Here is a 14452-nt window from a genome sequence, read left to right on the forward strand (position 1 = left end):
AGTTTAGCTACAAAAGGGAGGTCAGCTAGAGGGCTTTTTGGATGACTTGGGTAAAGCCCTTCCCCCCCTTTGGGCCTCAGTTTCCCCAGTTGTAAAACGAAAATTTCTACGTCCTCTTCTAAACAACTGAATGCAATTCTTACGGAACCTATCTCCTCTTGAAGAGAATGTCAAAAGTGGGTGGGGGGGGGTCTTTGGATGCTCGGTTGTTGTTTCCAGAATTACCGGGCGGCTCTTGCAAGGGGGCAGTTGTAGGGTCCGTCGAGGCTGGCCCGCCCGCAGGTGCTCCACTAGGGGAATCAAAGCCTCCCCGACCGGAAGCGTTCGTGAATTCCGGCACCGACCGCAGAAACGTGGCCCCCGGGGGAGGCTGGGCCGAGCCTCGAGCGCGGCGGCGCAGAGCACCCTGGGACTTGTGGTCGCCTCCCTGGGGCCCGCCCTTTGCCGGGGTCAGAGGTCCCGCCTCTAGAGAACTACACTTCCCACAAGGCAGAGGCCCGAAAAGTCTCCCCTTTTAATAAACTTTATTTGTCAAGCCGCCCCCGCGGACATCTCGGAAGGGGCGGGGGCCGCGGGGGCCGCGGCGGCGGCGGCGGCGGCGGCGGCAGGAGCAGTGGCGGCCGCGCGATTTCGGCCGCGGCTGCCAGGGCGGGGGCGGCAAAGATGGCGGACGGGTTTGGCGGCAAGGAGAAAGGCGGCGACCAGAGACTGATCTCGCTGCCGTTGTCTCGCATTCGGGTGATCATGAAGAGCTCCCCCGAGGTGTCCAGCATCAACCAGGAGGCGCTGGTGCTCACGGCCAAGGCCACGGTGAGTCGGGGGAGGGAAGGGAGGAAGCGAGGGGGGAGGGGGAAGAGGCGGCGCCCCAACGGCCGCGCGTGCGCGCCCCTCCGCGCCCTCTGACCTCTGACCTTGGCAAGCGATGCGCTTTTAAAAAAAATGAATTCGCTTTTTTAAAAAATGAAAAAAGACGTCCGTCGGGGCTCGGAGCGCGCGCGGGTTTTAGTAGTTCGTTGACTCGGAGTCGGGGGGGGGGAACCCCAAACACGCCCCCTCGGGGGAGAAGCGCCCCCCCAAAAAAGACCCGGAAGGCGGGAGCTGCCCGTTTTAGGCTTAAAGTGGTTCATAAAGGACGCTGCAGGAGAAAGGGATTCGGAGGTTAAAAAAAAACCGCCCAGTCCAGGAATTGGTGGTGGTTCTGGGTCGTTGGGGGCGGGGCGGGGCGGGGCGGCTGACCTTTACCTGCCGGGAGCTCAAGTTGAAGGTTCCGCACTCCGCCTGGAAGTGGCCTTGACCCTCCGGGCCAAGTGCAACGTGATCCGCCGCAGCTGCGTGGTGTCTTCTACTCCCGGGCACTCAGCACAAAGCAGTGGCCCCCGGAGACCCGAGCCGAAGGCCCGCGGCGAGGGAAAGAATGTCCTTTTCCACGGTTTTGGAGAGTAGCATTTAAGCCTTCCCCCTTCTCTACTAATAGTCCGTTATCGCGTCCATCTGGAGAGGCAGGCGGTGCTGCTATTTATGTTTTACCCGGGGAGCCATCGAGCGCCTTGCCCAGGGTCCTGCAGCCCTGTAAGTTATGTATATTTGCATTCTTACTGGCAATTCCATCCTGCAGAGCCTTCGCTCTGAATTTAACTTAAAAACCCCATTCTACTCCATAACTTTTCTTATTAGTTTATGTCAACTTCTAACCATCTAGGTTTCAGGAATACCTTCTTAATATCCCAAACCCGCTTGCTGTAATTGTATTAGACAAGGAGAAAGAATTGTAGGAATTCTGTGGTTCTAGGCATTCCGGCTAATCATAATAGTTTTAATTGTTTAATATTTTTAATTATTTTCTCAATTTATCTTAGCTTTCATGATCATTTTTCTTCAGAATTCTTCTCTTTTAACGGGTTCCAAAATGAAACACTAATGGGGCGGCTAGGTGGCGAAGTGGATAGAGCATCAGCCCTGCCGGCCTCAGGACACTTAATAATTACCTGTGTGGCCTTGGACAAGCCACTGAACCCCATTTGCCTTGCAAAAATATAAAAAAAAAAAACCCAAACAACTAAACACTAAGTTCTTGATTACTGTGGTATAGGTATGGGTTTCATTGGGTTTTAAGCTTAATGACACATCTTCCTGCCCCCCCCCCCAGTATTTCTTTTAGTTTTTGCAAGGCAAATGGGGTTCAGTGGCTTGTCCAAGGCCACACAGATAGGTAATTATTAAGGGTCCAAGGTTGGATTTGAACTCAGGTACTCCTTGCTCCAGGGCCGGTGCTCTATCCGCTGTGCCACCTAGCTGTCCCAGGTACTGCCTTTTCTGTGTCCCCTAATATTCTTGCAAATAGTAAACATTTATTAAATGCACCACCTAGCCATCCCCCTAAAGTATTTCTGAATTAATTCTTAGCTAGTGGTGGTCTTGGTTGGAGCTCCTCATTGCTAATGGGTTCCTGTTTAATTGTGTCCCTTTCTCAAGATAGTCATAGGATTTATTCACCTTATTCTTTAAGGCCTCACTACATAGACTTGAGCTAGGGACTTTTTCCAGCTGCTTTTACTGATATCACTTCCAGTTCATCAGCAGCCAGAAAGCAGGGGAGCTTTGAGGGTCTTTACTTTTTATTAAGCTAATAACTTTTAAAGCCAAACCTTCTTAATACCTCCTTGCCTGAGAAAGTATGGGTCAGACAAGTCAAACTTTGGGGGAAGTGCAGCACAATTCAGACTGGTGCTTTGCATCAGTTTAAGAGGTATTTTTGTCTATCCTCAGCATGGAGGAATTGAGCTGGGAGCAAGAAGTCTGGCCAGCTTTACAACTCCCAACTCATTGGCTTCATTATCTGGGTTGCAGTGGTGTGAATTACCAGAACTACAGATATACCCATATTCAAATGGAAGGTAAAAAAAGTTGCATCTCTAGAGCCAAATGTGATTTTTTTTTTAAGTAACCTGTATTACTTTTCGCTTCCATTATTATAGGTAATTGATTGTTGGCTGAATTTCTGTTCATTGTCTTATATTTAGTCAGTCATGGATAATTATTGATAAAACCACTAAATCCAAAATGAATTTTTGGGGAATAACCATTTGCTCCCCTTCTCTCAACATCAAATTTATAGCTGCAATATAATGACCTTGTACCTCCTGACCTTAATAAAGCCTAAAATGTAATTTAAGCTTTAAAGTTTTCTAAATTTAGTATGAATTTAATATAAGCAATAATGTAAAGTATTAGAATGTTTCCTAAATTTTAATCTTTTCCCATCTTGTTTTAGGAACTCTTTGTTCAGTATTTAGCCACCTATTCTTATAAACATGGCAGTGGAAAAGAGAAGAAAGCACTTATTTACAGTGACTTATCAAATACTGCAGAAGAGTCGGAAACCTTTCAATTTCTTGCAGGTACTTACTTACCTTTTGAAGAAGCCTATAAAAACATGTCTTGTAGTTTGAGTTTCACATTACAGTCATGAAAATAGAACCTTTCCTGACTGAGATTGCCACAGGTTTCTAAATATAGCATATATGCAGGTAGATGAATACTTGGCAGGTTTGGCAAGCATAGCAAGTATTTCATCAGATCAGGGTAGTCAAGCCCTACTCAGCAAAGATCAAAACTAGTCTTTGCAGCCCTAGAAAAACCAAAGCTTTAGCCTTTTTATATCATCATCATAACTTAAAATATTTTAACTTTGTGTCCACTATTACAGATAAGCTAGTGCTTATCCTGTCTCTATTTTAGAAGCAATGAGAGTAAACTTGCCTAGGTATTCAGTGTAGTCTACCAACAGTGATAGGTATATCCTTTAACATGTTTTTCTTATTTTGTTTTCCAAATTCCTACCCTAAATTCATTTATTCTTTACAAGTTGATAGAAATAGGCATTTTTAGCCTGAGATGATAGTCTCTGAAATTTGCATTTGTGGAATATACTGCAACTGTTCGCTGATACCACAATTTTTATTTTAAGATATATTACCAAAGAAGATTTTAGCAAGTAAATACCTGAAAATGCTAAAAGAAGAGAAGGGGGAAGGAGAGGAAGAAGATGAAGAGGAGGACCAGGAGGAAGAGGAAGATGAAGATGATGAGAGTGAGGATGAAGAAGCTGAATCTTAAAAAGCAACATTTTATAGTTAACCTAAAATTGTGTCACCAGCCCTGCTTCTACACTCGGTCCCCTTTCTCCTACTAAATACAGAGCTAAATGTCATCCCCATAGCTTTTGTATGACTCCTAATAGATAATGTTATTTTTAGGATAGAATTTTCTATCCAGTCCATCTATCCTCTTCAGCCTGAGGAATGAGAAAAAAGCAGCCTCTAATTTACAAGATATCACTAAGCTATATATTTATTTTAATATCTTATTTGACATTGAATTTTTATATCCTTAAGGGAAACAAACATGAAATATCTATCTTTTTCCATTAATTGATATAAAGTTCTAGTGATAGCAAATGTAAATTAATATATGTATATTATGAAATTGATTTCACTTGTGGACCATACTCATTTTCAGTTGAAGATATAGTTTATTTTCAGTCAAATATGTAGCATATAGCATATTACATATTTCTGTATATCAAGAAATTTTTACTGTTTGATAAAAGAGTGCTTATTTTTTTTACTGTGAAAGATTTTTCAATTCTTTATTTTTTGAAAATTGTACATAATTTTCCCTCCAATAAAATGGTCCATAAATCAGAGTAGTGTTGGACTATTGTTCTAACTTGCTTCATTTGATTTTTTTGTCAGAAGGCTCACTTGCTTGAGAATTCTAAATCAAGAACTAGCAGGAGAATTTCTAACAGGTTCTATTGGGGAAATTTTAAATCCTAGTTGTAAATGAAATTAAAAACAATTTCCTAAGAACTCTGATCAATGCAGTGATCAAGCTCACCATTCCAGATGAACCATGCAGTGCTTTTCCTGACAGTTTCTGGGATTCATGTACAGAATGAGACATTTTTTGGATACAGACAATGTAGGAATTTGTTTTTCTTTACTATAGAGTCAAAGCAAGCTTTTAGTTTCAGTGCAGGAAGGAAGAAAAGAGAGAAAATATATTTTTAGTAATTGGAAAAATTAAAAATATTTCCTTCTCCATCGACAGAAATTATGAAAGGTCTTAAATTTGTATACTGAAAACAAATTCTATAAAGTTCTCTTTCAGACTGAGTATACAATTGAAAACTTTATACACAGCTTTCTACATATTGTTGTGCAACATTCAAAATGATACTAATGCCTGTAACCATGACATTTATTTTAGATCATAAATTCCTAAAGGGAAAAAACTAACTGGGTTTTTTTGTGTAGCCTGCATGGTAGCACTGAGCCTTTATAGGTTTCCAGTTGTGGCCTGTTTCCACCTCTGTCAATCCCTTGTCATTTGCACTTTAACCTTAACATTTGTTCTGTAATGGCTTCCTAATTGCATCTAGTTTCCTTATTCTACAATCCTAGCGTATCTTTTAATCTTCCTAAAATACATATCACTTCCCCCACAAAATAAATTTTTTCAATTCTTTATTGCAAAATAAATTCCAGACTTAAAATAGTATTGTCTTCTAGAAGCAGTTCTTAATTGCTTACAGTCTTCTCTTTCACTATATATTACATGAATCCTTAGTTTCAGCCCAAATTGTCCCTTCCCCACAATAATATCTTTTATCTGTATAGTGCTTTGTAATTTACAGAACACTTTCACATAAGATCTGTTCTATTCACGATCTCCAGGAACACAGACAGTTCCTGACAAAGCAGACTTAAAATCTATATCTCCGTAGCTCTAAGATCTTATATACATTGCATTCTTCTTTGCTCCAAAGGTCCTTTTAGATTATACATCATCATATATGCAAATTTCAGTCCCATTTAATCAGACCCACCTACAAAGAGCAAAATACTAGAACCCAAAGCTAGAATTAGTCATCCTTTATAAATCATCTAAATCATTCCAATGTATTTAAACATCCATAGTAATCAGGGATTGAATTGAAATTTGTATTGTCACTTTCACCCATTTCCCTTGCTATCTGTTTCATTATTACAGAATCTTGGTTGGAATCAGCTTTACAGTTAGAGGATGGGGGCGGCTAGGTGGCACAGTGGATAGAGCACCAGCCCTGGAGTCAGGAGTACTTGAGTTCAAATCCGGCCTCCTTAATGATTACCTAGTTGTGTGGCCTTGGGCAAGCCACTTAACCCCATTGCCTTGCAAAAACCTAAAAAAAAAACCCAAAAAACCCCAAATAGAGGATGAGAGAAGCTTGCTTAGATAGTTTGGAAAAGATCTGAGAATTTTAGTGGACTGCATATCTAATCAGTAGTATGAAGTTGCAACTGGGAAAAAAATCACAATGCCATCTTGGGCTACACTGAGAAAGAGCTTCCACAAATAAGGGAATAGTTCCTCAGTATTCTGCCCTAGCCAGACCATAGCTTGAGCACTGTTTAATTCTGGATATTGAAAATGCAGAAGGCAACCAGGATACCATGTGATTATGGCCAATGAACTCAGATATGAATCCAGGGGAGTGAGGCTGGAGTCTCTGCACAGCAAACATCTTCATTCAAATCCAATTCACTTGTCATGGCATCATGTCTTTGAATATGAAGAACAGCAACCTAAAGACTCCTAGATCTGTTTACCCTGTAGCAGAACCACTTAACTATATGTTATTTCCCCTATTTAGAAAGTGAACTTCTTGAGAGCAGATGGTTTTACTTTTTCTTTGTATCTTTCACACAGCATAGTACCAAGTACATTACAAATATCTCATTGGATCCCCTCAATAGCCTGGGTGGGTAGATGCTATTTATTACCCACCTTAACTGAGGAAAATAGATGTCATGATGCTCATCTATCAGTTTAATTGATTTTATATTACTATATAGATGACAATATGGACCCATGATTAGTAGGAACTATATTGAGTTATTCTTTCCCTCGCAGTGACAATTTTTGTGAACTTGTATCTTTATTATTCCTTATGGCCAAAGGTTAGGCTCTGGTAAGACAACACTCACAGTGTAGCAGTGTTTATTGATTGACTAGGCAAAATTAGCAGTGGAGGGTGAGTCATCTGAGACCAGGGAAAGGAAGAAAATTCGAGGCAATATACAGTAAAGAGTACTGGCCTTGGATCAGACTTGGATTCAATGTCAGAACTTGAAAGGAAGAGATTATCTAATGTGAAATGATTTACCCAAAACCTAGTTACTCCTACTCTAGGTAAATTCAGAGCTGGGTCCTAAAATACAGATTAACAGGGACTATCAGTGGGTCACTTTTTAATGGATGTGAGATTATACCTGGAGGCAGCCCAAGAGCTCTGGGAATAACAACAGCCTCCTGAACATGGAGATCTGCCTTCAGTCCATATCCTCCCCTAGCAATTATCCAGGAAATCAGCCCCTGTTAGATTTGTGACTTGGCAACTGCTTCTGAAGACCAGAAAATAAATTTCTCACCATCAAAATCTTTGGCATTACCAAATAGTTCAACATACAGTTTTATCTGTGGAAAGAACCTCTAGAGATACGTTACTATCTCTTTATTGCTACTTCCTAAGGATCACTTAGCCTTTCCATATAATTTGAAGCCAAAACCTGATTTTTCCCTATTAGAAAGGGAACTCCTTGAGAGCAAGAATGTTTTCTGTTCTCACGGCCTTTTTGCATCCAAAATGTTTGGTACATATTATGGCCCCTAATTGCCTTTTTAAATTCACTTTCTGTAAAATTAAGGGTTGTTGTGAAGATCATGACTCTAAATTGCATCCTATTCTCTTAAGGTGTACTAGAATCAAAATCTTATTAACATAGGACTCATTAGCCATATTTCTGCCCCCATATTGACCAATTTTATGGTAAAAAAGGGAAACAAATTTAAGTTAAAGATTTAAGACATGTCAAGTTTAAGTGCAAACATAAACTGGTGAATAGTGGACTAGTTAACTATGCTTACAATTCATAGTTTAAAACATTAGATTGAAATTTTATCTTGTGGGTCTCTGCAATAGTGCTTCTCTCTGAAGCCAGGATTTCAGATACCGTACCAGTTCTTTCAATTTCATTCCATCTCATTCTCAGCCCAGCATGAATAGGAAAACCTTTTACCTTTCACCAGTGACTCCTGACTTTGAGGTATATTTTTAAAAATTGGAGTTTTAAGCACAGGAAATATCTACTATCTTAAAATAACTTTTAAATTCCTCATTTCCACTAGTGTGAAAGTACCCAAGTGAATATTTGAATAATTAAGGTCTTTCGAACAAATAGTCGTAAATATGAGGAGTTTTATTTTTTGCTGACGTACTATGAGGCAAAACAAAATTGACACCATACAAAATAACTTTATAAAATATCATTCACATCATATCTTTTTTTTTAATCAGATTTACAGCATTCTGCGCATATTAAGAATTAGGTACGGAGGTGGAAAAAAAAACACTATGCTATTTCTTTAGGATTAGTTTATATATACACACACACACACATAGTAAGAAACAAAACAAAGTAACTGTTAGTTTTTCCATGAATTTATTGCAAAAGTAGTGCAAACTATTTAACCTATGAAGCGGAAAAACAAGCTTGAAAGGACCCATCAAAGCTTAAACATGACAATAGATGCTCAATTTCACAGCCTTAGAGCTTTCTTCACCAGTTTCTCTTTTCTCAAACCAGACAATTCCCCATCTCTACTTATTTTGGATTCACTTTTTCTTGGGGTGAGAACTTTGGAGGCAGGGGCCTAAGAAATGCAGGGGAAGTAAAATGTAAGCTCCTTCAGGGCAGGAACTTGGGGGTTTTGGTTTTTTGTATCCCCAGCATCTAGCACAATGCTTTGCACATGATAGACATTTATAACATTGGTTGAATTTAATGGAACACAGTTGAAGGAGGACCACATAGGAAACTAGGTCTTTAGATTAACTAGGCTGATGAGGCAATCTAATGGCAGCATTGACCTTTGGGGCTACTTGCTCAAATTGAAGTTTCTGCAAAGGTTCTTTTGAAACTTTGAACTATGATTAGTGTGTTGTGTGTGTGTGTGTGTGTGTGTGTGTTTGTGTGTGTATCACAAAATAGTTGTGATTTTTCATTTTTGAATTTAGAAACCAGCTACCAACCTCTTGATGATATTGAGAAAAGAATCAAGAAAGCAGCATGAGCAGAAGGGATTAGGAACATTATTGTCTGTTTATAAATGTAGTATCCTTTTGCTCTAGTCCTTTTGTGTGAAGCATCTTTTTCTACACTACATAATATAGGGTGACATCTTTGAACCAGTGACTGCATTTGAATAAACTTAAAAGGATACTACAACCTGCAAGATGAACTTTTAAAAAAGACTTGCAACATCCTCTGGGGATCCTAGAAGCAACACAGTTAGCAATTCATAGACTAAACAAGGTAATGAAAGCGAACACATTGCTACATGTAAAAGTGAAAGAAACAAAATGCAGCATATTCAGGCTCTTAATTTCTTGAGGTACCTATAAATTTTATCATCTGCCCCAAAGAACTACTGTTATGTTAAAAAACACAGATACACACACACGCATACAACATACATGCACACAATCACACAAAACAAGTTAATTTTAAAGTCCTTGCCTAGGAGCCAATTGTAGGGCATACATTATTACTGAGAAAGTGCAACAATGCTGATCATTTACACGCAGCATATTAAAGGATGATTTACTCTTTATAAAATATAGCTTAAGTATAGACCTGATGGAGTTTTTTTTTTTATAAAAACACTAACAGAGGAATTGACCCACTGAGTCTCTGCAGCAAAAAGCTTTACAGAACCTTGTAAAGTTCTGCCACTAAGGAATGTCGGTTCTCTTACAACTCTGATGTAGACCTTTGAAAAATTGTAAAACTAACTGCTACAGGAAAGTTTCCTACTCTGGATTTGTTTCTGTTATAAAGTCGAATTAGTAAAAGGCTTGAAGATAACTTGTATAGTACAACTTAAAAGTTTTCCCCAAAAGAATTAAGTAAAAAAGATATACATTATAGAAAAAAAGTAGAGTTGTAGATTGTTGAATACAAAAATGTGGAAAATTATTTGTCCTTACATTTCATTCTCCCCTTTCCTTACATATGGAAAACACACACACACACACACACACACACACACACACACACACACACACACACGCCAACTCTTGGTGTCACCTGTTACCTAGAGCCAGTTTACCCAATTTTTAATAAGGCCCCCTTTCCTCTCTAGTTGAAAAACACTGGATTGAGAATTAGGAAGCTGGGTTCAAATCTCAGGTCCAACACTGTCATCTGTATAAACTTGAATTTCTCTGAGCCTCAGTTTCCTCATTTGAAACAGGAGGGGTTGGAGTAAATGATCCTTAAAGTCTACTCCAGCTCTATATTCTTGTATCACTATTTATTAGAGCTTCCAGAGGGTAGGGAGAGAAAGACGAGAAAAAACTTCAATCAGTCCATATATTAATCCTTAAAATAAGGGTTCTTGCAAGGTCTACCAGAGTAAGAAGTTGACATTTATATCTAGGTCAGATGATCAGATTTTTAAAAACCTCTCCAATACCACAAAAAATAAAAGTTTTGCTTTAAACATATGCATAGAAGAGTTGGGGATTTTATTGTTTGAGAAATGTGAATTTTGCTTCTTGATTTTTTTTTTAAATTTGTATAAAAAGTCTACTATGTTTGAATAGGGGGAGAATAACTAAATGTTAGAGCCAGTTTGGCTTGATTTCCCTCACTGGCAATAAGTTTATTTCTTATGTTGATTTTGAAAAATGCATTGGGACTCGAACCAAAAGGCACAAAGAATAGAGAACTCAAACATGAGATAGTTATTAAACAGAAAGTCTGGCTTCCAGAGAACTGTCAAGATGTATACAGGCATACCTTACTGTTTGGTCACTTTTTCCAATCTCATTGCCACACTTCTTAAATAGCACCCAACTGTTTAACTGAGGTAGATCCACATTGGAAAGAAAGCTGGGTCCCCTCCACTTTGTTTACCTCAAGTTGAAAATGTTTTATTAAAAAAAATTCAGTGTAAAATTGTACGTAGAGAAGTGACGACAGATGGCACTATATGAAGAAAGCTTAGAATTTGAGCAGGTTTGCAGAGAGGGTTTATACGCTACATCAGAACTCCAAGCATCAATAAATCTGAATGGAAAATTGAAGACTAAAGCAAAATCTGACCAAAAGGAAGAAAAGAAAAACCCTGAAAAAAATTCCAAAAATTTTCAGAACATAACATTCTATTGGACTGCCATAGAAATTTTTGCACAATGGCCCATTTTACACAGATCTAAGAACAACAACAGCCAGAGGCTAGCTAGGTCAGTCACAGTATAGATAGAAAGCTCAAGGCCTACACATTTCCCTTTACATCTCAGGTGAGAAGCCTCTATGAATTACTGGGTATTTTCTTGGTTTCAACAGGCTAATTCCCTCATTCTAATATTTTTGCATACTCTGAAGCTTACAAACCTAACATCATATTAAGGCTTAATTTAAAGTGGGATCACCACATAAGCATCATGCAAGCATTTAACATGTTTAGGATACATACAATGTATTCAACTACATGAAGTCTTCAATTCTACTTAACATGTACTGTAATATGCTACACTTAACTTTTACAATCCATGTAGTAAATGAAAATTATACATGAAAGCAAATGCATATAAATAAAGCAATTTATATAAGAACTGTCAGTTTTACAAAACAGCACTGTATGGTCTCTATATTGCAAGCACAAGACATCTTCGTATAGATCCACAGAACAGGTAGAAACTAATCCATATTTATTTAGTACCACTTGAAATGAGGCCTTTTAGCTGCTCTATTCTTAGAAAATAGTAAACCTTAAATGTGAGGAAACATTTTTGATTCAAAAGGTTGTCTAAAATGTTTCCTGGGTGGTAGTGAGGTGTGGTATGGGGGGTGGGGTATTAGAGCCACATATGAAAGAGTTTAATTTTTGGTTCTTTTTAGATTATTTTATAAAAATAAAATAAAATTAGAAAACCTGTTAAAACTAAGGGTTAAAACCCCTCAGTACATGTCAGTTAAGTAACCTGAAGTGTACTAGAGGTAAGAAAAGTCTGGATTTTAAAATACTACATTCTTTTTTTTTTGCATGAGTAATTAAACCACTTTGTTGCACAGAAACATAATTATTCTCTTAACTGTAAACTTAAATAATAGCTTTTCATAAAAACCCATTTTCCTCTTTAATTATAAAACACTATCCCTTTATACTTTCCTCAGCTATATTAAAATTCCCTAAACAGGCCCAAGACTCAAATCTTGTGTGTAGATATACTAACTCTTGCCTTAAGGAGAGCTATGTATAGTCAAATCAGCTGCCCTGTAATCTTTTGGTCTGTCTTGTACATTCTGCTTTGAAAGAAGGGTCACTAACTTAATTAACAAATGACTTCCTCTCTTAGAACCAAAAGGCCTTTAGGGTAGAGGAGAGGGAGGGGCAAGAGATAGAAAAGAAAAAAAAAATCTTTTAGTCCTTTTTAGAAGCAAACTAAACACTTTATTCCCTTAAAATGAACTAAGCCAGATTTAAGTAGATCAATTTTGAATCTTAAAGAGCCCTAGAGCCAAGAACTTGCTAATACTTGATTTTTAAAAAATAAACACAATTTCAGGTGTGAAAAAAAAATGGAGCTGTTTCTGAACTCCTCAGTTACCATTGCCACACTTAAAGTAAATAAGTAATTTTAAAAAACATTCACTATTAGCAAGATAAACCATAACTAAGTTAAACCCCAAACAGTAAAGAATAATATATATATATAGTACATACTCAAATAGCACCTTACAGCTGAGGTCTTCAGAAGCATTTTACAAAGACACGCAAGGGAGTGTGTATGTATATACATCTATGGATACATAGACGTAGAGATATATATATTTTATATATATATATGCACACACACATACACACACACACACAAATATATATAAACAAGAATATCTATAGGATTTGTGATTTCTACCACAAAGGGAGCTACTTGTAGCACATATAGAGCTTTAAGTAACTTGCCCAGAATCATTTAGGTAAAGTGTCAGAGGCAGGATTTTAACTCCAGACTCAATGACTCCAAGTTCAGCATTCAATATAATGTACCTGCCCCTCCACAGAAAATGATTATTGTTTCATTTGCTTCTTCCATGACTCATCCAGGTATGAGAACAAAAACCACCATCAGTTGGCCAGGAGATGGGATTCACTGATGACTTATTGGTCAATACATGGTTAAAAGACGGGTCAGGCAAAGTCCCCAAAACCCAGAGAAGCCTGGGCTCTGTCGGGACCGAAGGAAGCAGGCACCTAGAACATCAGACAAGCCCACCTGTGATGCCACAGCTGGCACTGTCCCCTATTCACAGCCCTGAGGCCTCAGGAGGGCCATAGATTTATAAAGTTGGAAAGCAAGTAGTTTCAAAAACAGCTGAACAATTTGTACACTGACACATTCCCATTATATCCATAGCTCTGTGCATGGCTACCCCACCCTCTTATCCCCACCAAAAAAAAAATCTTGAAAAGGACTAAGGGTGGACTTTAAAGAGCACAGTGATTCAGGGCTTGAATCTTTGTATAGATTAGGTTTGAGAACACAATGAAGTGGGAAGAGAGGAGAATGACAGTGGTACTCACCTAAGGCCTGGGGAGGAGGTGCTCACCTTCCACCCCACTGAAGCAATGATTCTGATTAATTGAACACAATATTCAAAATAATAACTCTCCCCACCCCGCCCCCACCCAAGCCCTTAAAACTTACCCCCATCTTCTCCTAAGGTGCGGTTACACTGATAGCCAAATAAATGAAATCAGTATTCTTTACATCCTGGACAAATATCCCCAGTGCCTGGCTCAAGGCCTTATGCAAAGGTCTTGGCACATAATTAAGTGCTTGATAAAATGCTTGGCTGAGTAGGTGCCTTTGTACATGCTGAATTGAATGGATAGTCTAATATTCCACAAAAAAAACAAAAATAATAAGAAAGGCCAATTTCAGAGTTTCTGATAAAATGGTCTTTCCACAGACAGACCTTTGCCATAGGCTTAGGCTTTGACAACATCTGGATTTGGAAAAAAGTCCCCATTCATAAAACAAGGAAAAGTGTTTGCTCCATGAAACATCATCAACTAGACCTCTTCGATCTTCTAAGCCCTAGAGCCAAGAGAACAAAAAGTCCAGGAAGTCTAAATTCTTTACATCATCATCTAAGGATATTATAGTGCTACCACCAGGATCTAAGATAGGCAAGAGATAAATATGCAGCACATATCAAAAGACACATCTCATTCAGGATATAAGATGTGTGCGTGTGAGGCCAAAATGAGTAAGTCTTGAAAAAGAATTGGTTTTTAAGAAAGGAATTTCAGTGAACAGTATACTTGGGACTCTTTT

General features: G+C 38.6%; 1 protein-coding gene across 1 annotated transcript; it reads left to right on the plus strand.

The window, feature by feature from the left end:
* The first annotated feature begins 577 nt into the window (after window positions 1-577).
* CHRAC1 (chromatin accessibility complex subunit 1) lies at window positions 578-5546 on the plus strand. The gene is made up of 3 exons (XM_074202734.1): window positions 578-810; window positions 3272-3398; window positions 3968-5546. Exons 1-3 carry the CDS (start codon window positions 664-666, stop codon window positions 4114-4116), a joined length of 423 nt encoding a protein of 140 aa, XP_074058835.1. The 5' UTR covers window positions 578-663; the 3' UTR covers window positions 4117-5546.
* The last annotated feature ends 8906 nt before the right edge of the window (window positions 5547-14452 follow it).

This window comes from Macrotis lagotis, chromosome X (assembly GCF_037893015.1).
Source record: "Macrotis lagotis isolate mMagLag1 chromosome X, bilby.v1.9.chrom.fasta, whole genome shotgun sequence".
Classification (NCBI taxonomy): domain Eukaryota; kingdom Metazoa; phylum Chordata; class Mammalia; order Peramelemorphia; family Peramelidae; genus Macrotis; species Macrotis lagotis.